Source organism: Nipponia nippon, unplaced genomic scaffold, assembly GCF_047370975.1.
Source record: "Nipponia nippon isolate SJK-2023a ecotype South Korea unplaced genomic scaffold, ASM4737097v1 scaffold_10, whole genome shotgun sequence".
Classification (NCBI taxonomy): domain Eukaryota; kingdom Metazoa; phylum Chordata; class Aves; order Pelecaniformes; family Threskiornithidae; genus Nipponia; species Nipponia nippon.
Window position 1 is genome coordinate 30885312 of NW_028262291.1, and position 26940 is coordinate 30912251.

At 34.7% G+C, this 26940-nt stretch overlaps 1 protein-coding gene across 5 annotated transcripts in view; it reads right to left on the reverse strand.

Annotated features, from left to right (window-relative positions):
* Positions 1 to 26940, reverse strand: part of UBR1 (ubiquitin protein ligase E3 component n-recognin 1) — a 75298-nt gene that overhangs the window by 5233 nt on the left and 43125 nt on the right. For 3 of the 5 annotated variants that reach the window (XM_087746337.1, XM_087746336.1, XM_087746341.1), the window contains exons 24-41: positions 26391 to 26439; positions 24148 to 24302; positions 23064 to 23163; positions 21212 to 21321; positions 19802 to 19891; positions 17993 to 18180; positions 16826 to 17031; positions 13407 to 13500; positions 11040 to 11192; positions 10547 to 10644; positions 9757 to 9850; positions 8285 to 8433; positions 5816 to 5871; positions 5420 to 5516; positions 4603 to 4670; positions 3543 to 3693; positions 2694 to 2781; positions 971 to 1104 (exon numbers count right to left, since the gene is read on the reverse strand). In XM_087746337.1, coding sequence (XP_087602463.1) covers positions 971 to 1104; positions 2694 to 2781; positions 3543 to 3693; positions 4603 to 4670; positions 5420 to 5516; positions 5816 to 5871; positions 8285 to 8433; positions 9757 to 9850; positions 10547 to 10644; positions 11040 to 11192; positions 13407 to 13500; positions 16826 to 17031; positions 17993 to 18180; positions 19802 to 19891; positions 21212 to 21321; positions 23064 to 23163; positions 24148 to 24302; positions 26391 to 26439 — 2080 coding nt within the window. The remainder of the gene's footprint in view (positions 1 to 970; positions 1105 to 2693; positions 2782 to 3542; positions 3694 to 4602; positions 4671 to 5419; positions 5517 to 5815; positions 5872 to 8284; positions 8434 to 9756; positions 9851 to 10546; positions 10645 to 11039; positions 11193 to 13406; positions 13501 to 16825; positions 17032 to 17992; positions 18181 to 19801; positions 19892 to 21211; positions 21322 to 23063; positions 23164 to 24147; positions 24303 to 26390; positions 26440 to 26940) is intronic. The other 2 variants (XM_087746340.1, XM_087746338.1) reach the window with 1 other exon arrangement.

Genomic DNA, 26940 nt, shown 5'->3' on the forward strand with positions numbered 1-26940 from the left:
AATTCCTTGCTTAAATTCCATTTCACTGCATAATATGTAACACATTAGTGCAGCAGACTTCTGTACTCAGAACATTTTAGCTTTTCACTATCCTTTTGGCCTGCAATGATATTAAATTTTGCTATGATCAAGTCAGTGCTAACGAATTACATAAGTTGGGCTAATTTAATAGTTTGCTGGGTGGTCATTTATTGGCTCTGCTGCAGAAAACTGCATTGCTGATTCACAAGGAAGACTCCTGCCTATAGAACCTATAGTGCCTGACTAATGGTAAAGACAATAGCGTAGCCCAAAGTGTAGAGATTTTGACTCGTATATCCTAATTAAATTCAAACTTAGTTCACAGTTTATAGAAATCAATTTAAGACGCTATATTTTGTCTCAGTTGTTCATAGCAATTTTGGTCCTCCTTTCCAAATAGTTGATGAGTCTGTGTTTCACTGCATTTTGACAGAAGACAAAATACTTATTTTTGGGTTTAGCATCTGTAGTGCATTAGGATCCTTTAACGAAGAGGTTTAAGTTTTATAATGTGCTTTATTTCTACTTGGCTCTGTTTTGCTGAATCTCTATGTCTTTAGCATTTACTTACATTGGTAACTGTACAAAAAGGTTTGTTTTGTTTTTTAAATATACTCCAGGCTATTTCTCTGGTGATGTAATCTAAGCCCCTAGAATTATCCTTAAATCACAGAATCTTTGTATCCACAAATACTTACTATCAATACATCATTGATAATTCACATATTTGCACATACTCAGAAGTAACTCTCTTCCATGCAAAGGCAGCCGAGGCAACTCAGCTTCTCGTGCCTGCCCCGTCCTATAATAGTATTTCCTTTTCTTTCCAAGTCTTACTTTAACGTATTAACTATTACTAAGTTATTGTGAACATTTAAAAATTCCATTCTTCCAAGAAAACAGTAAACAAAGTCAATATATATATACACATTTGCTTTCTCATATTTACCTTGTAGTAGTTCCTCAGGTGGAGAAACTCCCAGCAAATAATGAAAAAACAAAGCAGCAGAACGAAGGTAAGGCATGATGCCTTTTTTAACACAATCCCACACAAGCCAGCCTGGAATATCCTGACTAAAGCAACTGTAATACACAAATGAGAAATAGCTGCAGTAGTTCACAGTGCAAATCCTTCTAGCACTTTCACATTTTGACTAACGTTGGTAGAATGGCAGCTGTGTAGAAGCAACATTGATGTACCCCAAATTCTGTGTAACACGGCTACCAGCACCTAACTTCCAACTTCCCCTTTGCCTAAGGAATGAGTACTGAGTTTATGAAGAACACTTACATTAAGCCTTCAAATTATCTCAACTTATATTTTTCAGAATTATAAAAAAATAAATAGCCAATACACAGCTGTCCATCTCCAGATGTAACTCAAGATAACCTGATTTAAACTGTGCAATACAGCATCACACATAGAGCAACTGATTCTCACACTGGTTGTTTTTTACTACTGGAAGCCAGCAATTTTTTTGAAATGGTATAGCTTTTTCATTCAGTTGGTGTTTTGAATGCAATTCAAAATAAGGGAAAAAACCAAACAACAATAAATACTCTTCAGGAACAGCAAAACCAACAGAATTAAACAATTAATACCTCATACTTCATTATGGAAGTCACAACAGTAACACTCAGATTGTTTAAAATAAAGCTATACTAATCCCATTTTTGACAAAAAAATACTGTTTTCTAAGTTAAGTTCACATTTATGTGAAGAGGATGTTCACATAAACGTTGACCAGGACCTGCTGAGGAACAACCTGTAAAGCTGTGTTGTATCATAGACCATTGCAAAATTACAATGCAGGTTGTGCTGTTTAAGCACAGATAGGACAGAGTTAGAAGATGACAATGCATACACAGAAATTAAAACACTAAAAGTTTCAGAGCTGGGTTGCCTAAACTTTGGCATTTAATTCTGTACCTAGGCATCTGAGCACAGTGACCTGATTTTCCAAAACACACAGCACCTATGATTCTAAGCTCATGCCTCAGAAAAATTACTCCTATTATTTAAACACCAAATTTTAAATATTTAGAAATTTAGACTTAAAACTTTCAGACAAGTGGGTAGCGTTGTCAGTCCTTCAGAAACACATCTTTGCAGCTAGCCTTAGTGAAGGTAAATCAAAGCAGAATTTGTAGAGGGTATATCCATATTTTCTAGTTTATTTCACACACACATACTGAAGTACTAAAGAGTCTGTAGCTATACCTATCAAAAAAGTCTGAAAAGATGGGCACTAATGCTCAAACAAATAAGCAAGTGTGTTTAGCTTTACACCTCTCCCCCTTTTATAGAAGAACCATTTCCTTCTTTCTGGCTTCCATCTATAATTGAGGTATCTCAAAAAAAATCAAGGCAAAGAAAAAATAACTACTATAGTTAGAGGTTGTATTTCTCTCCAGTATGGACATAGGCATTTTTTCATCCTTAGACTAAGAATTTATTCTGTTGTCCACAAAAAGTAGCTATTTTAACTACAAGTGTTCCTTTCACCAGTTTCCTTTTTTTCAGCGTTCAGGAGTATGGGAATAAAGCACAAGGCATTGTGCTAACTCCCCATACAAAATGGCTCATCCCATTTTCTGCGTTGTTCAGGTCAACCTCTGTGCATTGCCATCTTTCTAGGAAAACACAATGCTATAACTGAACTGCTACTTACCCACTGGTGTACCGGCAAACCTCTCTACAGAAAGACTGTGCAGACAGTGCCTCCTCACTGTTGTCAGATGATCGAGTAGTAGGGGATTCTGCACACACAAAGATGAATCCCACTGTAAATGCACTTCATTTGTGACACAATTCTCTTTCTTACATATACTGAAAACTGCATGCTATTAGGAAGAATCAGGATTATTGCCTCATTGCTCATCCCCACATAGAAACCGCTTCCTTCCCTTAAACATTTGAAGTTATTGTCCTACAATTAAGTTATTGTCCTACAACTAAGCTACAGGATTTTTTTTTTTTTAATTCCCATCATGCTGAAGAAAAAGGAAAGCAGTAGCTAGGAAGCCTGTAGGTTACTGACAGTTTTTAACAGAAGCGTGAAATACAGAGAAAAGTGAAATTCTCTCCTATCAGTTTATAGGATTCTGTACTTCCGCTCTGGGTATTTACTAGGTTGAAGGGTAAAGAAAAGTTTATTTCCCAAATCCATACTAACTGTCACTGTGCAACTCAGAGTGCTGCTGCTGGACAAAGCTTTGCTTCTCCTACAAAAACTGAAGAGGGGTCAGTTATCACTCTATAATGACTGACTTGAGCAAGTACTGATATGTCAATAACTATTTTGTTTTCTTAGGCTAAGCACACAGAAGTGATATAATAAAATGCTCTGAAAATGATGTTGTGCTATTTATTTTTTACCAGAAAACAGTTATTACTACCTAGCACTAAGTGTCATTTATTATGAGGAAGTTTATACCTGAAGATACTAATGATGTCCATCCATTATTTTTAAGAAATTGTGTAAAAATGCCAGAGTAATCCAACCCAAATACAACTTTACCTGTTGCTGAAGAGACGACTATTTGTGTTATGTGTGCCAATGTTGTCAGATGGAAGAGGTAGAGGTGGTTATAAGCTGAACTAATTGATGAAGGTTGCAAGTCTACAGCATCCTGCCAGTACAAAGATGGAAAGGATAACACAACTCCCACCTACAGTGAAAGGGAAGGAACAAATATTAAAGTAACAGAAATTTGGTAATAGCTACACAGGTAACAGAAATTATATTCTCACTATATGTTTATATTTTATTTCTGTAGTCAATTTAAATATGTTTATTTGTCTTGCTGGTTTTATTTCACAAAGTGTAGAAAAAACTCATTGGAAAATATTAGCCATCTGTGCCCCTCTAGCATGTACGAAATTCAGATATTGTTCCATTGTAATTGTCAGTGTAAAGATACACCAAGAAAGCTTGTCCAGTTCCTAGAAAGCTCAATTTCTAAGACAAAACACAATGAAAAAAGAGAGAAGCGAGACCAAGCATTAGTTAGAAAGCCAACCAGGGCAAAACAGGGGTTATTTTCATGGGTTTGTTTGGGTTTTGTTGGCTTTTTGGTTGTGTGGTTTTTTGTTTGTTTGTTTGTTTGTTTTTTTAACAGTAGAAGAAACTATAATACAGATTTGTATTAAGAACAGAAATAAGAGGCTAAGAAAAGTAAAGAGAGTAATGAGAGCGAACGGAAAGGAATCAGAAGGCCTGAGAGACCTGTTGAGACAAAGAGAAAGTGAGGGAAACAAGCTCAGTGGGTGCATTTCTCAGGGTTTTTTTGAGGTTTGGTAGCAACGGAGGTGGTAAAAAGATGATTGAGATTGCAAGAATGAACTTTAATAAGAGTGAGAGAGCAAAGACTTGAAAGCTAGAACAGCCAAACTAAAAATAAATAGTCACATATAGCAACCATATGTAATCATTTGCTTGTATGCAGTGCTCCTGTATAATCATTTGACTCATGCTAGTGAACAGATAATGCAGGACTAGCTACATGGTAAAGTACACAAAAATCCACGCTCAAAAAAAAAAAAAGTATTAATATGAAGAATAAAATGAACTTGCTTACCAAAATGTGGAACATATCTACTTCTAAGAGGGATGGAGTGTCCTCCACTTTAAAGTTCGGTAGAAGAACTACAAAAGAAAGATATCAATTATGCATTTGATATTTATTTTCTTCTTTTGGATTGAACTGCAATATCAGAATCTGATTTCAGAGCCTCTATCATTTGTGTTTTCATCAAAAAAAATGTCCAAGTCTCCAAACTAAGGAAGCATCTATTTAGTCAACTGCTTGCCACTTATTTAATCGATTGTGCATCTGTTTAGCTATGTCCACATGCCCAACCAGCTCACAATTTTAATGACAATATCTTCAAAATTCTGAGATAATAATCTTTATTTCTCCAGCTCTAACAAAGCACACACAGTGTTAAGGATGAAGTCCACAAATGAACTTAGGCACTGCAACACTATATGCCTCACAACCTAGCCCAATACAAAAGCCTCTACCACACCTAAGAGTCCCAAGTCAGAGTGGGATTCACAAAGGCCACCATGTTAACCTAATCAGTAAGAAACATGGAGGATAGCTATGTGTCTCAAACTAGCTCTCCCTGAGACCAAAGTATCTTACAGTAGACTGGCAAGCAGCCTTTTGAAAGTACTAAAAAGTACTTCAGTGATACAGGGCTGGGTTAACAGAATTATTGATTACTTAAATTCAAGCAATACTCCATGATTTCAGGCAATATTAGAGAAACTGAAGTTAGCACTGTTGTCAGTAGTCTAACCTTTGCTTCAATGCTGTATTAATGCATGTGACATTTTGCAATAGAAACTTCTGCAACACAAAAAGGTACTAAAGAAAAGGAACACAATACCTCCTAGAAGACGAATCAGATGTTTCTGAATCAGGACCTGTGGTGACGTTGTTCTTTGAGCAGCTGCAAACTGCACTAATGCTTTAAGGCCACTGTGCTAGAGCGCAAGAGAAAATGGTTGGACAGGAAAAAAGGAAAGATATAATAGTGAAATGTCTACTTCTACAAACAGCAAACACATTGATAAGCGAATTTAATATGAACTTCCATGTAAAAGTAGAAACATTATTATTCCAAAATGCTCTTTATGTTATCAATCCAAACACTGGGAGCTATCCCTCAACAGAGAATGATCTTGATGTTAGCAATTTCAACAGTTTTTTATATATGTGTGTGTTATTTATATATATAAAAATTTTTTGGTTAAAATGTATTGCATATCTTACTTGCCCATACCTGTCTATTTTGTAGAGATCCAAATAAAGGCTTGCCCTCTGTTTCCAAGAGGTTTTCTTAAAATTAAACACAGAAAAAATTAAGTTGCTTTGTTCTACAGGAACTAACATAACATTTCTGTTAGAATACACTTAGTCCAAGATTAATTTATTCTTGGTATATGCACTTCTTTTTAAAGCTCAGCTTCATTCTGATAGAATTCTCTTGAAAAATCTATCTTAAATGGTGCTGAATGTTTCCCAGAGAAACGGTTGTAACAAGCTTTTTAAAAACATTTGGTTTTCAGATGTTGCTAACTAGGGATTTAAAGGAACACTGTTTCACATGAATGATGATATTCTATGGATTTAGTTGTATTTTCAATTACCCTTATACAATGCTCAAAAACATCAAGGTATGTTTACAGGGATGCTATACTGCCATCTTACCCTCAGATTTGCACTACCGCGTTTGACTGTAGTTTAACAAAAATATTTTGAAAACAAAATTCCCAAGCTGGAATACAATTCAGCTTTCCTCCCTGAGTGCATTGGTTCTGAAGGGATAATAAAGAGAAAACAAGCCAACAAAAATAAGAAACCAAATTAACACAATTGAGTAAAAAGGTATCAATTCAAATGCTTTTGTGCTTTAGTCACTTTTCAGAGATGAATCAGTACACTTCAAGATCTTGGAATTTTTTTTGTTGTTTTTGTTGGGGGTTTTTTGGTTGGGAGGTTTTTGTTTGTTGTTATGGTTCTGGTTTTGGGAGTTTTTGGGGTTGTGGGTTTTTTTGGGGGGGTGTTGGGGTTTTGGGGTTTTTTGTTTGTTTGTTTGTTTGGTTTTTTTTAAAGCACCTCTAACAAAAAATGAAAGTGTTTTAACTTAGCACTTTCGTACATCAGTTTAACACACAACATGTGGAGTTGCTGAGGAAGCATGGGAAAAATCAGATTTGTATTTTTAAGTGTCTGGCTTTATGCAATTAAAGCAATTCACATCCCTTGGGTCAATGATGCTTTGAACCTCCTCTAGAGACTCCACTAATACGAGTAGCTAAGGTTCCTTGTCTAGCCAGCTTGGCTACATGCCTTTTAAATGGTTTTAATAACGCGCCCTATGACTAGATTCAAAACCATACTAGAAGCTATGTAGGCAGTTTTGCTTTACAGTTTCACGGAACCCTGCTCTATTTGTAAACAAAAATGAACCCAAGCAAGTGGCGTGGCCTAGGGTAGGTCAGACTGTCACAGCGGTCCCTATGGTTTTATAATCTTCGCCTGGTAAGGAATCTGAATTTTCTACTTCTGACGTATGCCTTCGATAACACATCTGTGATAACAGTTATTGCATAACAGTTATTGCTGGCAAATTCATCCCTGACAGCCACCAAAGTCTTTTTTTAGATACCAAATGAAAACAATCTGCTCAGCATTAAGTGCATTAATGTTAATAGAGCTGGGTGGCTTCCAGTCCTCTCAACCCATTTGAAAACTCTGATAAAATCCAACACTAAAAAGATGCAATCAGTTCTCATGACTATTCCTGCCTTATCAGAATAGTCCCAATCCTCCTAAAAACCTTTTGAACTCTTGATACTCCAGCTGGGTCAAGTCCACCATAGATTTATGGTAGACTACACTTGTACCTCAACAGCTTCATCAAGAAAAAAATAGCATACTTGGCAAATCATATTTATGGAAATGTACAATTACATTCTCAATCCCTTCAGCATGCATTTCAGACTTTTCTCTTGCCTCTCTCCCTGCCTGGAAGCCACTACAGATTTATCTACACCTTCATGTTTGTAACACAAACTTCTTTGTGTATATAGTACAGAAATGAAATGAGACTGACTGCTAAACAGGTACATTATCCCAAAAAAGGCAATAATTTTTACAGTAATTATTTTGCCTTCAAAAAGAGCTTCATGCCAGAGAATGTTTGGGGGTTTTTTGGTTTGTTTGGGTTTTTTTTCTACCAGGTATCTGTTTAGCAATTTCAGAATACAAAAGACCGTATTTCTTCTACAAATTCCATGAGAATTCTTTAAGAATAGAGGTAAAAAGAAATAACGAGAGAGGGAGTACTATTTCATAGGTGTTGGATATTTAGCTGTGTAGAAGATGCCTGCAGGTCAATGACCTTTGGCAGCCTGAAGATACTCATTGAACATGCTTAATGTTACAGTTAGTAACACGGAACATGACCACTCCCTGCTCTCTCAGATTAAACTCAATGTTGACATTCCATACCGTATTTTATAAACTACCATCTAACAAAAACTTATTATTTATATTGGATTATAGATTATCATTCTATTATTATATATGTAATTACATATAATATACATTGTTATACTGTTACATATTGCTCTTATTTACGTAGAACTATTATTATTATTAATACAATCAGATTGTATAAAATTATACAATCAAACAACTAAGATTTTCAAGTCATGAGAAGGAATTAACCCAAATTATGCTTTACCTATACACTGGATGGTAAAAGCACATGTGCTCCAGGTCATCATAGGAATCCGGTAATCAGCTTCATTTGGAGCAACTTTTAGCCCGACTCTATAAATGGTGGTGGCAAAGAGAATAAGCATCTCCTTGATACTGCTTGAGTATTTGGCTCTGCAAAAGCAAGCCAAGATAATTTCAGTCTGGATTATTAATAGCGCTTATTACTTACCAGTCAAATCAATCACTAACAAAGTCTAAGTTATTTATGAAAGAATTATTGAATACAAAGGCCCTTTGTTTGTACAGAGAAGAAAAATATTACTAGTTTCCAGTCATGAACAAGTACCTTGACATAACGGGCTCTATAAATTGAAAGATTAAGAGCTGCCAGGCTAGAAGGCGTCTATTTCTGTATACTGTATTATAATTCACATTCAAAAAATGCAAACATTTAATTCAAATTAAAATACAATGAAAAAAACAAATGTGAGTAAGCAAGTGTAATTATAAGTGCTGGAGTCAAAATGTATCTCATCTCATAAGGCACTAAAAATGGAAAGAAAGACATTTCAAATGTGTTCTAGAACACATTTTTTAGCATTTAAGCGCCTTTCAACTGACATTGGGTTAGTTTATGTAAATGCAGTTATATGCAGAAAAGTGCCTAGGCAAAAATATGTACAGTTTTAATGGCTTGTGTTTTTTCCAGAGTCATACACAGAATTTCGTAACAGAAATATATGACATTCATATTAATTCTCCAAATCTCTACAGCCAAAACAATTGTACCATGAAGTCTGGGGTTTAGCCAGGCTTATACACCGCATTGTTTAGTCCAAACCATAGAATCTTTCCCATGGAGATCAGTTATCAAGAAAGAATTTGATTCAACTCTCTGATGACATTTTTACAAATAGCAGATACATATAAGTACTTTGCATAACTATGATGTCAGTCAGAAGCAGCAGAAGTAGAGTACTTATAGTGTGATCTAAAAAGAAGACAAGACAGCTGAGTACACTTGAAAAGCATCTATCCATTCATTCTGTTGTAGTGGGAGAGCACTTCTGCCCACTGGAATAGAAACAGGTAACACAGCCCTATTCCTTTGAGTAATCTGTATTACATTACCACATGCAAAACCAAGTGAAATCTATCCCTGAAACAGACATATAGCAGGAAAATTAAGGCAGACAGACATTAAATAACTTGCCTAGAAGCACAGGAAGTGACCCAAATCACTGGAATTATGGATTAGAAGATTCCAGACTCCTAGCTTTGTACCAAGAACATAATAACTAGCAGACTGGATTTGACCAAGAGGTCCATCTAGCTCTGTATAGATCTGATAGTCAGTGAATGCTTAAGTATAAGTAAGCCCATAATCAGACCAAACAAATCACATGCCTTTCCTTCAATACAAATCCTCAAGTATACCTAGGTTATTTTAGGGAGAATTAACATAATGCAGAGAGCACTTCCAGTAACACTTACGAGGACTGAACACCAAAACTAAGGATGGAATGGAATTCCAAAGCAGAGTTCCCCATTCCCTTGTTGGCAAAAGCTGGAAGATTTGGTTTCTCTCCTTCCAGAAAAAAAAAAAAAAAAAAAAAAAAAAAAAAAAAAAAGAAAAAAGAAAAGATCCACATTAAAAACCAAAGGAGTTGTTACAGTTTTTACAGCAGTCTAACAGAAGTGAGACTTCTTTTTATTTTAAACTGGTTTGAAAATAATTCTAAACAGACCTCACCAGCCAGACTGTCTTCTAACCCTCCTCCTTAATTAACATTTTCCTCTATTCCCAGAAATATGAGGATTAAAAATAGTGCTTTGTTGGCAAGGAAAAAGAACTGTCCTGCATTGTAAGAGTGCAAGGAATACGTTGATTCTCTGTACCTTCTGTTTTCTACACACTCATACATGTTTTTATTTTGTCCTTTTATAATTTAATTTCTCTCGTTTTTACTACATCACAGTCAATACAAAAGTTTAAATAACTCAGAGTGTTAGTTGGTGGCTATATCCTCTCCAAGTCTACATAATTTTCTCCTACAGGGAGGATGGAAAGAATTTAACAGAAACCAGAAAATTGGTGAGGGCACTGTGAAATCAAGACACCAGCTCAGAAAGGGCCATGACTTTATCCCCAGCTTTATTTGATACTGTCTTGATCGATAGCAAAATGTATTTTTTATTTGAAGTTTTCTGTTGGTATTAGTTAAAACATGTAGTGGCATTATTAGATATCCCACAGAATAGCTTCAAAATTAAGATAACAAACCTTTAGCGTTTTTCACACTGTAGCCTGATATCCTGACTGTGATAATCTCCAGCCACCTAGCCAGGGACAGAATTTGAGCTACTGCCTCTGCATCCTCACTGAAAACAGGAATAGAAAGCAGGTTTTATTTTAAGACTCAAAGATTCACCTTATCTTTAAAAACAGAGGACACACTGAGATTTGCACAGTTTTGCTGACTTTGTAAATTTTGAGCAAACAGTACAAAAGGAAGCGTTAGGCTAAATACTAGATCTATGTACTTTCTCATTTGATATCAGCATCTGACATCAGCTTTTAAAAAAAAAAATTTGACTGCCAAAAGCAGCATATTTGGCTGAATAGTCAATAAGGAGATATGCAGTCTTTTATACAGACTAGGAAAGTCAGCCTAAGTTTTCCTTCCAAAAATTTGAAAAGCCAACCAGTCCCAAAGTAATTTTTTTATTTTTTTTATTTTTTTTTTAATTAAAGGCTATGCAGTCTGGTAATTCACCTGTTTATTTTCTGAGCCTGCAATGGAACAATAGGAATCACAGTATTGCACAGAGATTTGCAAAGTGGACAAAGATACTCTCCATTCTCCAAGTCAAATATCTGTTCAACATGTAGACGCTGTCGAAAGTTCAGCTGCATGGCTTCAAAGTACCTACAATATTGAAAAGGAAATTACTAGAAAGTGGAAAGGCTCAAACATGACATGAAAACAAATGTTCAAGTAATTAAAAGTGTTACTATCTAGCAAATACCTATCCAATCCAACAAACAAGTCTTTTCCTTTGATTTGTAACTCTCTCACATGCTTGGATGTGAAAATAAAAGAAAACCTTTGAGCACATAGATGAACTCATGCAAAAATGCATGGTCTACCACTCCTGCAAAAATGACGGCAACTTTTCCTTGCTTTTAAGATCCTTTTAAATTTCATTAACATTTTTACAGACAAGCAGTACTTAAATTTTCTACTCTTCTCTCACATCTTCAACGCAATGAAACATTGTATCTAATATCTCTCACATGCAACTTATTACAGTAAGTCTGAAACAGGGATTGTACATATCTTTCTTTAATTTTAGGAAAAACTACCGGTAACATTTCATGAATGAATAATCAGCTATTCACAGCAATGACTGAGACTCATGACTAGACAATGAAACTGTAGCCTTCTTTTAACAGGAAGAGAGGACAATTTATATTACAATATCGCACTTCAGCTTTTTTTTTTTTTTTTTTTTTTTTGCTTTAAATCATACATCTTAAGGGGGAAAATAAAATCCCATTTCTGTAGTAAGAGAAAATGTGCGTGCAGGGGCAATCTACGGAAGTTGTAATGATTACAGAATATTTAGGAAAGTATTCTGTGTCAATCAACAAAAACATACATTTAGTTTCCCACATTCAAACATGTTTTTGCAAGCAACTCCCCTTTCTCATACATGGCAACTACAAAGATATTCCATTCATTTGAACTCATACTGTTTTAGAGAGTATTTTGCAGTATTTTTAGGCTGCACAGATACTCTAGAAAGGCGTGGCAGGCATCGTTTGGAGGAATATTAGTAAGTTAGAATGTCTGTTATGTAATAAGTAAAAGACTATACTCAAACCTTCTGTGCCATCCCGTATGAGAAGAGCCTGTTGTCCATTTAAATCCCATTTACCCATACAGCAAGTCACCTTTTCTTAAAAAGAGCAAGGGAACTGAGCTCCAGTGTTGCACTACTTAGATTTACGCAGATGTAGATGGATCTGCCAAGAGCAGATGTATTATACTCAAGGAACATACTTCCGTATCATTTTAAGTGTGTGCACCTATTTATTCTGTGCTAATGGTTTATTGTAAAAAAAAAAAAAAAAAATATATATATATATACACACACACACACATCTAGAAGAGTAAATGATAAGCACTAGAAGTTTACTCAGATTTTTTAAAGTAAAATGGCACAAGTACAAACAACAAACCTCAAGAGATTGTTTATATCATACAACAATATAAAGTAGCTTGCAATTGCATGACCCGACTCTCTTTATCTGTTGATAATCCTTCAGTGGGATTACTTCTATTATTTCTTCACACTATTTATCTTGTTTTGACTTGCCAGACCTATGTGGAGTCAAATGCAGAGAGCATTAGTTTTGCTCCCTGTAATCCTACAAATGTAGCTGCAACCAGGATGACTATAATCTGCAAGCTAAGTAAATTGTCTTTTAATATTTCAGGTTGCATTCTAATCCAACACACTTGGTCTAAATTGTAGGCTCCCCCAAAAAACAGAAATCCAGTAAAGTTTTTAAGCACTGTATCAATTCTTCCCTCTTACTTTTTATTAAGAGTTTGTTCACCGATAGGGGAGGGGTGGGGAAGAAATATTGGTAGATTTAACCATTCATATTCTATTCTAAATGCCAGATTCTCATCTAAAGACTCACTGAAATAAGTCAGCTTCATCCTTTAAGTACTGACCTGATGACAGACTTTCAGAGTCAAAGCACTGTTGCTATAGAACGCTCACCTGGAAGATTCCTACTGGTTCTCATTGGATTGCTAAAAATAAACCTACTATATATGGTTTCTTATTCTTGACCAATTTTACCCCATTGGTTTTATTTGCATAAATTAGTAACTACGTAGAGATTCGTCTTTGGGTCACAGAAGGCACTAAAAACTTTTGATGATGATTTTCTTCATCAGGTCAAAAGTTCTCTTGTGCCATATTTCATTTTTAGATAAGTACAAATAATTTTGACTCCTTAATTAAATATCCACTTACTGCACTGTGTTTTCAGTGTGCACTTAGATGTTTTGGAAAATAGATTAATAAGAAAAAAACATCAAAAGGCTGCAAAGACACATCCTTACTTCTGCCAGCAGGCTGCATGCATCACATGACCACAGCTCCCTGTGTGGGTCCCACAAGGTAAGTCAGGGTGCATGAAGAGAGGATCTAGCGTATCTAGAAAGACACAGCAGAAAGAAGTTATTAAAAGAATAACGTAACTTCCCATCAGTATGAACAGAAACGAACAACAGTATACGCAGAACACAAGCCTTCAGATTCTATTTTCCCACACTTCACAATCACATTACAACCCCATTTGGCTAGCTTTGCCAGACCAATACACCAGCAAAGTAATCACAAGACAGAGCCCACTTAAACTACTGAAGGCTTCCCACTACTTATGAAGAAAAAGATGACAAAATCCAAAAGCAATAGGAAATTGGTTAAAAAAAAAAAAAAAAAAAGGGGTTCTTTAGTACTGGAATAGCTCTGTGGTTGGATTCGCTATCACTGAAGTTTTTAATGTATTTGTTACTGTATTTTTAAATGAAAAAAGATGAAACTACTAAGGACAAGAAAGATTAGGCATTTCTCCAACTAATCCCGTATATTTTCAAACCACTGGCACTGCTGAATAACAAAGTCAAGTCTATCTTTTACTAATCTTGCATAATCCTTAACACCAAAAACGTTATGAGAATGTAATGGTGTCTTTGTGCTGCATATGCAGATTCCATTTTTCCCTTAAAGATATCTGAATAATACTGAACTGAACAACCGCAGTCCTCCAAACCTTATCTGGTAGACTGTTCATGATTTTGAACGGATACACCTGAATTTGACAAAATGAAAGAGAAAAGAAATGACAAAAACGCCACAAAAAACCTAGCACCCACATTGCACTGAAAATATAATTCTATTCAACAGCAGCTGAAGCTGCTCTAAATCAAATGGAAACTGAAATATGAAAGTGAACCTTGGTATAACACTGATTTGCCACTATCTGCACTTCTGCTGTGGGAGAAAGCATTTTTCCACTTATTTAGATCTTCAAAGAAAGAACGGCTCTTACAGGCCTACTTCTAACTGATGAGCTGCAGAGGACCATGTAGTACAGAGTAAGTGCTATAAATAATAACCAGAAGTGGCTTTAGGAAAAAGGAGCTTCATTCCCTTCTTTTTTCAATTGTTTCAATAGCCCAACATGCCACTGCAGAAAGCTTACAAGTGTATCTGACTACAGGAGCATAAGACTTAATTTGTACTTCAGAGTACCACAGAAGAGAGCAAAAAAAAAAATGAACACAATTACATGGCCTAGATAAAAATTCTATACAGCTGGCTCAAAATTGCCATTTTCAGTAGTTTGCTGTTAAAAAAGAAAAAGGGATCAAACAGGATACTGTAGGAGCCTGTCCTGGGTCTAGGACTATTCAGTATTTGTTAACGACCCAGAGAAGGAAACACAAAACATCTTATTAAGCAAATCAACTTGGTAAAGGTTTGCAAGCGTGACAGAGAATAGGGTAATACCCTGGAGAAATAAGATACAATGCTGAACTTCCCTTTGCTTTAGAATTCTCTTTGATAACATTCGAGAGTGTACTTCTAAACTAAAGCAGAAATAATGAACTGCACAAACACAGAATTTAAAATCTATTTGCTGGACAGTAGTGTCATTAAAAAAATAGGACATAGGGTTCATTTTGCTTTATGAGATGACCACAAATCAACAATACCCTGTTACAAAACAGAAAAACACATATTTGAAAATAAGTAGGAATTTAAACTACAAGTTGTAACATCCTTGCTATGCAAAGGCAACAAACTAGAAAACATCTTGAGAGCACTTACAGACCTCAAATTTTATTATCTTTCAACACTGCATCCTTATTCCTTATATTTCAGTTAGCTTGAGTAAGCAGGATTTGAAAAAATGATTGACTCAGCTTTATAATAAAATATGGGCAGATACATAGAGAATGTATATTGATTAATAAAAATTTAATAGATAACAGCTATTTAATTTTTTTCTGTGTTAAAATAAAGGTAGTTCAATTTACAGGGAAAAAAATTATCACTTTTAATTATTATTTAATATTATATTGTGTTTGAATCAAACTAGTAGTTTTATGGTGAGATGTATATTCACCTTGGGGTGATTTCACCTAAACAACATTTGCCTAGGTTGCATATCAAGCAGGACAGAGCCAAAAATTCTAATAAACATGAGAATAAATTAGGTTACCTTCTCCTTACCCACAAAACTAGCCATCCTGGTCAAAGAATTAGGGTGGCCTACTAAGTTCCTTTCTTGACAAATCCATTTTTGACATTTCTTACTGCTTTATTGTCTGTCTTTATTTTTTATATTGTCTTATAAACTCATAATAATTACTATCATCCAACACATTTCTGGGCATCCAGGCTGGCTAGAATATTCAAACTTTTAGTACCTTCTCACTTCATTTTTTTCGGTGTTTTTTTAAAGACAAATACTTGTTTACCCTTCTTAGCCTTCTGAGATCTCAACTATCTTCTACGCATTTTAAACAATAATTAAAAATTATACTGAAGACAATGGTTCTGATAGTACTTTCAATATTACTTTAATAATTGCCAAGGTGAATACACTGAAGTTACCTAGATATTGTTTCAACTTTTCTTATCCTATTCTGGACTGTATTTCTCTTTTGTTAAAATTAAGAGCCATCAGGCATCTGATCTTGAATTATTATTATTTTTCTTTTTCACAAAGAGAGCAAAAAAAGTCAGCGAGTACTTAAGTTTTTCCTTTCCTTCTATTTATTTTCTTTCTTTCCCTTAAGTAACTGAGCAAAACCTTCCTCATGTTTAATCAACTGTCACTTACAAAAAATTCTGGTTGGTCTTTGTGTTTCCTGATACCGATATGATATTATGCAACTCTAACTCTTGTGTTGGTATTACTCTCTTGCATTCATTTTTTTTTTCCATTCATCAGATGATATCATATGATCCTGGCTTACACTTCTCTTTTTTTTTTTATGTTGCTGTTTATTACTTCCTGGACATTAAAAAAACAAAACAAACAACCAAAAAACCAACACACCAAAATGCCAAAAAAACCAAACCCTCCTAAGGCTGCCATATTGGCCTCTGATAATGTTCACGTATTTCCTCCATGTTGGGAAAGTTTGGTGCTGTACTCGAACAAACAGGAACTGTTAACATTCTTGATTTTTTTCAGCGTGACCACTCCTACTAAATCTCTAAGTTTTTAAAATCTTGTGAGATTAAAGCATCTTCTGACTTTCCAGGGATAAATCAAAATCTTCATCCACTTCTCATTTTTAAATTCTAAAGCATGGATTTTTGAACAACTTAATTTTTACTGTCTTTTTATTAAGTAGGGTAAGCCATTTTAGCAATCTGACTGAATACAGATTTCATTAGGTTCACAGGCTATGAGCTGTAGGTACAGAACTGCTTGTAGTCTAAAAGAAGAAAAATCACATACCCCCTGAGAGTTCAAGAATTCTGCTCCTATTCTGAGTTAAGGCAGTTGATTTCTGGACACAGGCAGATAGTACCATGGCAGCACTTTCCAACTTTACTTCCTGTTCCTCCTGACAAAGAATACAGGTCAGAACTTCTTTTTCAGCAACAGATGGACCTCGTTTGGGACCCAAAGCAATTTTGGAGCAATCAACTGCCGAGGACATGCTGTAAGACCATAAGTGATACAGATATAAAATAAATCGGATGGCTTTTTCTAAACAAACTTATTCTTCTAGGCATCTAAAAATGTCATAAATTGCTAACATTTCTAGTTTTATACCAAAGTGCTTTACAAAACCAAAAGATGACCAAACAACGAAGAAACACCTCAATCCTCATTAAAATACAGTATTCTTTAAAAATAGAAAGTGGAAGCCAGATAACATAGAATAACACAATGAAATGGATTCAGACAGCAGGAAATTCAGGAAGCTATATTCAATGTAGATTGGATTAAATATATTTTAATCTTACACACACATTAAAATTGTTTCGCATTCTTGAAGAAAACATACTGAAAATGAATGCCACTACCTTAATTCAATGTTTTGTGACACAATAAGCTTCCATATATTTTTTTAAATATTCCTTATTCCAGAGTTCAACAATGATTTATAGAACATGATTTATTAAAGATCAAAGCATACAGAAGTGATGTGCACTTTTTTCCAGCAGATATCTCTATTTTCCTGATTAGTTTTGTGCAACCCCTATTAGACCAAAATCGTGAGTCGTATTAGGTATACTATATTTTTGAAGCATCTCTAGAACAGGAGCAATCCATACCAACAAAATTATAACCAATATAAACCAAACATCTTCAGTATGAAATTAGATTTTAAAAATTAATGAACAGAAATATCAGTGACTTGAGCTACAAGAAGCATATTTTCTTCATTGCAACTTAACCTTAAGGCATATTGGCTTTCAGATTCTTTCCAAATTAAATACTTAAATTTTCATATAAGGTAGACAGTCACCTCCAAAATTACAGCGTTGTCAACTCAGCAGCTTGATGCAATCTGTCCCTTGAACGTACTTTCAAAATTTTTATGTAGCATAATGAACTTATGTAGCAGGTAATGAACTCTTTCCACCAGAACTCTGGATGTCTGTTTTTTCTTACCTTTCTTCCTCCATAATAGCATCTTCTTTTGCCTGTGCCTCCAGTGTGTTTTCATACAGGAGCTTATGGGCTTCAATAAAATTCCTCTGCAGTGCAGACATCTGGGCCATTATCTTCTGACGGTGCAACCTAGCTGCTTCTGCCTTTCTCTTCCGCTCAGCTTTCTCTTTATCCTGAGTGCTCTGTGTCTTACAATAAAATAGAACAAAGAAATCACAGGCAACAGAGAACATCAAAAAAAATGAGAAGAATCCTTCCCCAACTATATGCATTCTAACCACTGACATCAAATTCCTTAACTGACAACACTTTAATGATTAAAAAAAAAAGTTAACTGCGATCTGAAAAATGTAACACTAAAATCTTAAATGTTGACTAGGTTCATTAACCTAGTCAGAAGAAAGAGATTTTCAGGGGTCCACAAAAGGTCACTAGTACAATCCCTTGTCCAAAGACAGGATCAATAATATGTGATCCATTTTAATTAGGTGCCGGTCTATTCTTAAGAAACTTTACTGAGGTGAGCATCATAAGCCTCCTCCAGTGTTTTGTTATTCTCCCCATAAACGAAACCTCTACTGAGTATTCAGTACCCACCTTACAGGAATTTAAGAAGATTTGATCTTGAACTATCTATGGACGACACAGCAAACAGATAGTTCCTACATTTTTGTAGCAGCATTTTATGCATCTGAGGATTGTCTTTTCCCCTATTCTTCTTTATTGTAGACTGGAAAACTATTCTTCTTCCAGTATTTCCTCACCTATCATGTTTTCAAAAACTATAAACAAACTACTTGTATGCTTTGGAAGTGCAGAATTCAAAAAACACGTCTAGACTTAAAACATATAGAACCTAATTCCTCTTATTCAATTAATTAAGGCACAAATTCAACATTATACACATTGCTTCCATTCACGATACCATTACTTCTGAGGAAACGAAACAATAACAACAAATTGCTCCACAAGTACTGGAACTGTAAGAGTCTCATTTCTTACTGACTTTTGTATTTTGTTCCTTTACCTTACCAGATATCATATAACAGCTTTCTCAAAAAAGAAACACAGCATATGCTGTGATAAGTTTAGAGCTATGCATGCAACGACTAGCCAAGAGATTGTTTGGCAGCAAGCTGTTGCCAAACAGAATGTGTAAGAGCAAACTGGCCTGTCTTTGCACACTAAGGGTAATCGGATTCTTCTTTTCTATTCAACTGCCAATTTAAAACAAAACAAAATGCTCATGGGACCACAGTAATCTTTGAAATCTCCATTTCACTGTGTCATTTGACCACTGGATTCAAAAGTTATTTCGAGGAAAGGGGGTAGAGACTGATACACAGACAGAATAATCACCTAAGCCTGATGTCTTTATACAATCCAGGCAAAGCAGATTAACCTCTTGGTAGGTCACATAAATTAAAAGACATCATTTTAAATGGATTTGTATTTCTAATTATTGCACAATGACAACATAATAGAAAAGGTGGTCAAATCATAAAGATAAGAAATGGAGAAATGAACACAAATTACTTCTTCCCCCCCCTCGGTTGTTTCACTTAACTTGGAAGTACAACCAAAACCACATTAGCTGCTGATAATTCCATGAAACATGCTTGGTATAAATTTCATTTATTAAAAATATTAATCTTGGAACCTAAATCCTATTTTGTAGGCAATATATCAGAAATGAAATATTTTAAAAATTATCATTTTAGGTAACGATAAATCTAGGCACCTTTTTGAAAACAGCCATTCAAAGCATTAAATACAAGGTTTCCATTGAACATTTTTTATTATTATTACCTCATCACCTTTTGTAGCTTCTGAGCCTGATGTAGCTGCTACTGTTGTCAAACTAGATTTTTCTCTCAATCTTTTCACTGTGTCAAACATCTAGGAATAGAGATTAAATGTTAAAAATAAAACATGATTTGGCTCTTATTACAATACAGACAGGATTAAAGCTCTTGATATTTAGTTTCATGTTATTTTCAGATTTTCATATGAAACCAACTGCCATACTCCTCAATAACAAAAACATCTAATGGAGACTGTATGTGCACTCCTGTAACACTCCTGTGTCTGTATCCTAAACCTGATGAGCACTACTTAGTAAGAAGGGAAGTAAAATTTTTCCAAATTTTCTAGTCTTCTAGCACTAATACTGCTAAGCAGCTGAAGCATCTGTACTTCAGAAGAATGGACAGAGACTGCTAGCTTATTTCAAGTAGGAGAGATGTGGATCATCCCATGGAAACAGTCACTAAAACCATGCAAAAACCTATACATCTGGAACAGAAAGCTTTCCAGCATATGCTCAGTTAAAACTGAGCTTTCAATTTTCATTTACTACTTTCTCCAGCTGTCTTTAATAAGCATCTTGAAGTTTTGATAATATTAAATATTCTACATTTCCTATATGTATCATTAAAAAGCTAAATATACTTTTAAAATTACATTTTTACTTTTGCCTTTAGAATTTCAGAAGAATAACTTCTCAAAAAAAATCTTTCAAACTTGCCTCCATAGTGTACCAGGATAGTCCAATTTTAGTAGCCGAGGATAGTTTTGGAATCCTGCTATGGATTCTTACCCTCTTTTCCAAAAGCACTGTCTTCTACATTTGCCACCTAAACCAAGAGGCCACCTAAATCAAGAAGCCCAAAAGGGAACAGGACAGTAGTACTCCTGCTAAGCAGAAGCGGCAGCCTCCTACGTTAGAGAAGGTGTCACAGCTCTAGAAGTTTTTCCCATCTCTTACTGGGTAATGGCAGGGAGTTGGACGGAAAAATTCCACAGGTCAAATGTACAATGTGGCCATTAGTCAGATCTGTATGACTCAAGTCTTAATACAAGCAGCCTCTAAAATGATTTCCCCATTAATAAACTTCTACTTATCACTTGCTGTTATTTTGCAACAGAAATATGAGGAATAAAGTTGATGTATAAAAGTGTCATTACTGGAATGAACTAGCTAAGCAAAAATTGACCCAATACTTCAAAGTAGGAATAGCAAGTACAATGCCTTGTGTTAACGCAGTATTCAAGAAGCCATCTCATCTGGGGCAGTGAAGTAAATGTTAAAACAGATTACAGCTTCTCAAGAAATCATTGCAGCTGTAAACACTGGGTTACACGTAGGAATCATAACATCTTTCATAAATGCTGTCTAAATTACTAAAATCAGATCATACTTCTCTCCCCCTTGTGTACCTGCAGTATCCAATTGACTGTGTCCTTCTGTGACTCTAACTGAGGAACTGTCTTTAATTTTTCCAGAAGCATTAACACGTTCACAGCATTCAAGGCTGAGCTTCCCATTCCTTTACAAAGGAGAGAAAAATAGAAAAGCATCGGTCTTCCGGGGAAAAACACACCCTCGACATTTTAATGTATTTACAACCATGGACATACCTTAAAATATTGCTAATTAAATAACACACACACATGAACACAACCTGTGTAGTTACATTTCTGTTTTCATTTCATCTGTTTATTCCAGTTAAACATAGTATAATCTTTCCCCCTTGTAGATCAATGATTTTTGCTACTTCCAAGAGCAGAAGTACAGACAAAAACAGAATTGCCTTTCGCTTCAAGGAGAAGCAGTAAAGCTCTTATAGCTTACTTAAGTTTGCTAACAGCTCCATATGCACAAGTTTATTTCTATCACAAAAACTATTATAATTACCATAATTATTTGCTTCCTCACATCTTGGTAACAGTTCATACCATTCTAGGCCACTCTCTAACAAAAGCATGCTTTAAAATTGACAACATTCTCTTCGATTATATTTCTTTTGCAGCACTTTCCATTTGAAATTAATTTGCACATTTTTAGAAGTGAGACAAATACATTAGGGGGGAAAAATTATTTATTTGTTTAAAAAAAAAATCACTTCTCAGTACGAGTTTTCTTACAAAAACATGGATTATTTTTGCATCCCTTATGTATAAATAGGGCGTCAGTTTTTCTGGTTATGCAAAACTAAAGCGGGCAAAGAATTCTCGAACATCTCAATTGTAATTACTTTTAGTGTATTCTTGTAGTTGACATGAAGCTTCTTAAACAGAAATACATTCAGTGTAATAATACTTCTTGCTCAACAATAAGAAAAAAAATTTAAAAAGTGAAATGGAATTCTTTTTCAAACTCAGTAACACCTCTTTACACAATATTTTTTAAAAACTAAATAAAGGCAGTTCAGTAGCTTTATGTATGTAATTATTTATTTATGTAGGAGGTATTTACGAGAGGTGTAGATGTGGTGCTTAGGGACATGGTTTAGTGGTGGACTTGGCAGTGCTAGGTTAACAGTTGGACTCAATGATCTTAAAGGTCTTTTCCAATGTAAATGATTCTATGATTCTACTTCACAATTCTTATCTCTGTGTCATCTCTCAAGTGACAATTATGTTTAGCTTGATAATAGAATTTTTTGTAATTTATTCTTACACAGTGAAGCAGAAACTCTAGATAAGATGGAAGATTATTTAGAAAATGTAGATTCCAACTCCCATTCACTAGTCTTGAATGTAAGATTAGGAAGTGCTCTGTAGAGATTTGGAAAAGTAGAGAAAAAGAAAAAAGCGCACTTCATAGCCAGTAAGTTTTGCTTCTATTATCACTAGGAAAAGGCTTTAACTTTCAGGTAAATCAATATTTGTACAGCTCAGGAGTACAAAAGATGGAGACAGTTCACTTAAATCCATTGTAATTTTTTAAGGAGTTCTTAGTTTCCATTTCAATAACGTTCTTGCAAAGGATGAACCATTTTCAGTTATCTAACGCTAGTATTACTTTTCCATTTCTTTCCCAGAAAGATAAGCACATCTCCTCTTCAACATATCTGGCAACTGGGAACAAAGGAAGCTAGTCCAAATCTGATTTCTTGATTATGTAAAAAAAAAAAACCAAAAAAAATTTCAGCAGGTTTTAATTCTATAGCAAAAAGTAAATCCTTTCTGACTGAAATCACTGAACACTTTCTTCTAGTTTATTTTTGTCCTTACAAAATAAAGTTAGCCTAATTTACTCTGCCCTTTTAAAGAAAATGAAACATACGTGTTGCTTTGTGATAAAAATCAAAGGTTACTTCCTCTTCTGGAGACTGCTGTAACTGCTGCCTCTCTTCTAGTAACCCTAAAGAAAGGAGATGAAGCACCTAAAAAAAGAAAAAAATAGTAAATCTCATCCACTGTTAGAGGTCTGGAAAACTGGCGTATAAAATAAGGATGTTTAATACAGTTCTGTACTATATGCTGATTATATCCATGATAAAACAGCGAAATGAGAAAAAGTGCAGAGATCATACAGGGAAAGTGAAATAACAATGCATAAAATAGTTTTCCTGCATATTACTTGCACTAAAATTAATAGACTTGCACACACTTTACATTAGTAACACAGGAATCTTGACATTTTGCTGATCCAAGTCTATGAATATTTGGTTAATTCCATAATCCAAAAGATTAGCAGGTAGGGCATGGCAATTAAATAATTTGTGCACTCTAAATAACAAAACTGATTAAATCAATCAGTCTGTAAATTGAGGTCCTAATCATATAAATATTAAAACAGAACAAAACCACAAAAAACGCAAAAAAACAACAAAACAAAACAAACCTTCAACAATGTCAGTAATTCCTTTTTTTAAAAGCATAAAGTCACTGTGTAAAATGAAATGTTTAAATACTTACAAAATTATATTATTTCATGACTGAGGCCCCAAAGACATTTACATATTTGGAGACTTTCAGCTTACAAGATGAAGCAACTCCAATTTCATTAAGATGATCAAAGGGTTACTTATTTGCATATGAAGTTTGAAGAAAAAGATGAGGTAAGGAGAATTACATATTGAAACAGCTTCAGTAATGAGGCAACACAGGGGGAAAAGCAAACCAGAAAACTGAAGAATATTCCCAATTTAATACTACTGTGTTTCACATTCCTATTTTACAGTGGAGATAAATAATTAGAAATATTTTCTTTGTCAGGAAGATTTATAAAAACAGGTTTGAGGACAAAAAGTAAATTCTTATCATTCAAAGATAAAGTTTATCTTCAAACATTTTGATCTTATAATAAGCAGTTAACATGGTCAACACAGGAATGACCACAGGAAGAAGACCAAAGCTAACCATACCATTTGGATCATAGCTTCAGTCCACAAGTGGGTTTCCAGTTCTACTGCTCTCTGAAGAATGGTCCGCAGTATGTGCATCATAACATCACAGTTCAGAATCCTCACCACATTGCTGAATGCAGGACTGAAGTCTGGAGGAGGAGGTGGTGGTAATGCTAGAAAATGGAGATGTGCAAATATATTAACAAACTGGCATCTCAAATATTGCAGGCAAAAAGTAGAGAGTGCAAACATAGTAATTCCAGTGAAAGAACAACTGGACCTTTAAATTAATAAAGCCACTCTCAAACACAATTGTTCACTTAAGTCAGCTTTTATCTTTAGCAAAACTAAGTACTTTTAGTAAGTTCTTACATAAAACACATGCAAACTAAGCTAAACAATCAATCAGAAGTACTTAGTTGTATCTATAAATGCAAATCTTTAATACTTTGCACTGCCTTATCATTTAGGTATCACTAATAAGAGTGTTTGTGTTTTGCATCAGCTATGAAGTTTTCAAGTAGTTAAACAAGATTGAGCAGCAGATCTCCCAGAGTATGGTGTCTCCCATTACAGTGTCCCATGCCTAATATGGCTGGCGCTCCAAATTCTTCCTGCTACTGGGGCATTCTGATCATTTCTAGCTATATACATTTTCTGAGCTGATACTGAAACTGTGTGATGTGGTGTCTCACCCAGAAGCCACCTGGAATCTTGGCATCTACTAACAGCAGCTCAATTAACACTGCAGCCTTGCCCTACCTGGAAGCATTGACTTAAGTCTTCCTTTGGTACCTGGATGCCTATTTTCAAAACACTTCTATGAAGGCAGTGTCTCTGAAACCATCAATCTTTTGACAATTTAGACTGAATGAATTATAAAAAGTTACTAACAGACAACACAGCCACATAAAAACATACGCATGAAGTATTTACAACAAAATGGGTAGCCTCAAGGGAACACACATCAACATGAACAGTTATCTTTGTATTTTGGAACTGTATTGTCCGATTACATGAATGTGAGTTTCTGACAACTACATCTAAATATCTGCATTTTTTTTAAAGAGTTCTACAAAATAAATGTCCCTGCTAACATTTTAAGTTACTAAAGTAAATGGGGAGGGGGAGGGGAGGGGTGCGTGTGGCAGAAATTAAGAAGGTACTATTGAAAGTCTGTCAACTGTAAAAAATAAGCGGTGGAGGAAGAAACCAAAAGTAATCCAAAGTTTTTTTTTTCCCCATTATTTTCCAGCTGTCATAATCTTCTGAGCTACTTGCAACTGAAGGAAATCACATTTTTTTTCCAAAGAGAATGTGATTTCCAATTTAACTGTGTCCCTCCTAAATGACAATGCCAATGTACTCTTTTTCAGTTCCACAATTTTTCAACTGAAAGGAACCCAAAGCAAATAAAATCTACTCAGAATGAATTTTAACCATCTTAGGTATGAAATGCTGTAGTGCCCCTGATTGTACAGAAAAATCAAAATATGCTTTCGAGTAGGAAGTAACAATTAAGGTATTCAACTGGAAGGGCAATCTGGGAAGAGAAAAATAATTATATCTGTTGCAACTCACAAAAGCAAGTGGATAGTTGATTGTATTAAATTGTTCATTGTACTTATTCGTTCAGCTTACAAAATCTTCCTCAAATCAACTCAATTAATGCTCGTGACTTGAATGGGCAAAAGTAAACTCAAAAGGGAAATAACAACATTTGTGTTACAATAGAAACATGGGGTTTTATTGTTATATGTATTTGCAGCTTGTAAAGAAGAAAATTTTGATTTATAAAACTTAAGTCTCAAGCTCCTTACAAAACGGATATGTGCACTAGTTCCCGTGGCAGCCTTCTCTACATAGCATTATTATGTCTCAATGTTGTGCTACATAAACTACTCACAAAGCCAAAACAAAAACCCCAAAACAAAACCAAAAAAACCTTTTGTCTCCTAGTTACTCTGCCATAAAAACTCTAAGTTGTTCATTTTGTCAATGGGTACTATGCCATGTTTATTTGTCTACATGGAAATTAAACTAACAATTCCAAAACTCTTACCTTTGTGTTACAAAAAGGAAAAAAACAAAAAGAAACGTCAGGTGCTAGTTAATTACAATTACTACAAATCACAACAAATTTAATATGAACTCAACTATCCACAATTAAGTCACAAGACATCTCGCAAAGCTCATTTTATATGCACTACATACACTACTGAATTATCACATTTGTTGAGTCTTCAGTTTCAAGTTTTTACCTTCATCTCTGTTTTCTTGTTTTCTTCTTTTCTTTTGTGTATGTTCAGCCTACAGAAAAAGCAGTGTTGTTATATCAGTATCTCTACAGAAGCACGTAATGAAACAATGAGAAACCTTAAACTAGAAATGTGGCAAGATACGTAGTCAATACTTGGTCATGTAACTAGAATCTTGTCTGAAATCTGTTTAACAATATTGTATTTTGCATTTCAATTTGTAGTAAAGAGAAATAATTGGACATACTTGCTTCCTCAGTAAGAGTTATAAAGCAAAGCTTGGGGTTTTCCAGTTCAAAGATAATTCTTATCATATTTTGTTCTTAGCATAAACAGTTAACAGAGCTAATACAGAAGTCGCCACAGGGAAAATACTAATGCAAATCATACCATGTCAATTTGTATTAACGATCTTAACTTCATTAGAAGTTTAGGTTTTAAGTTAGCTGCATATGCCCTTTACTGAACCGTTTCTTCAGATTCCATTAATTCCTTTGATTCAGCAAAATTCTTTAGACATCGATAAGTATGTACTATTTTTTAACCTTTGAGA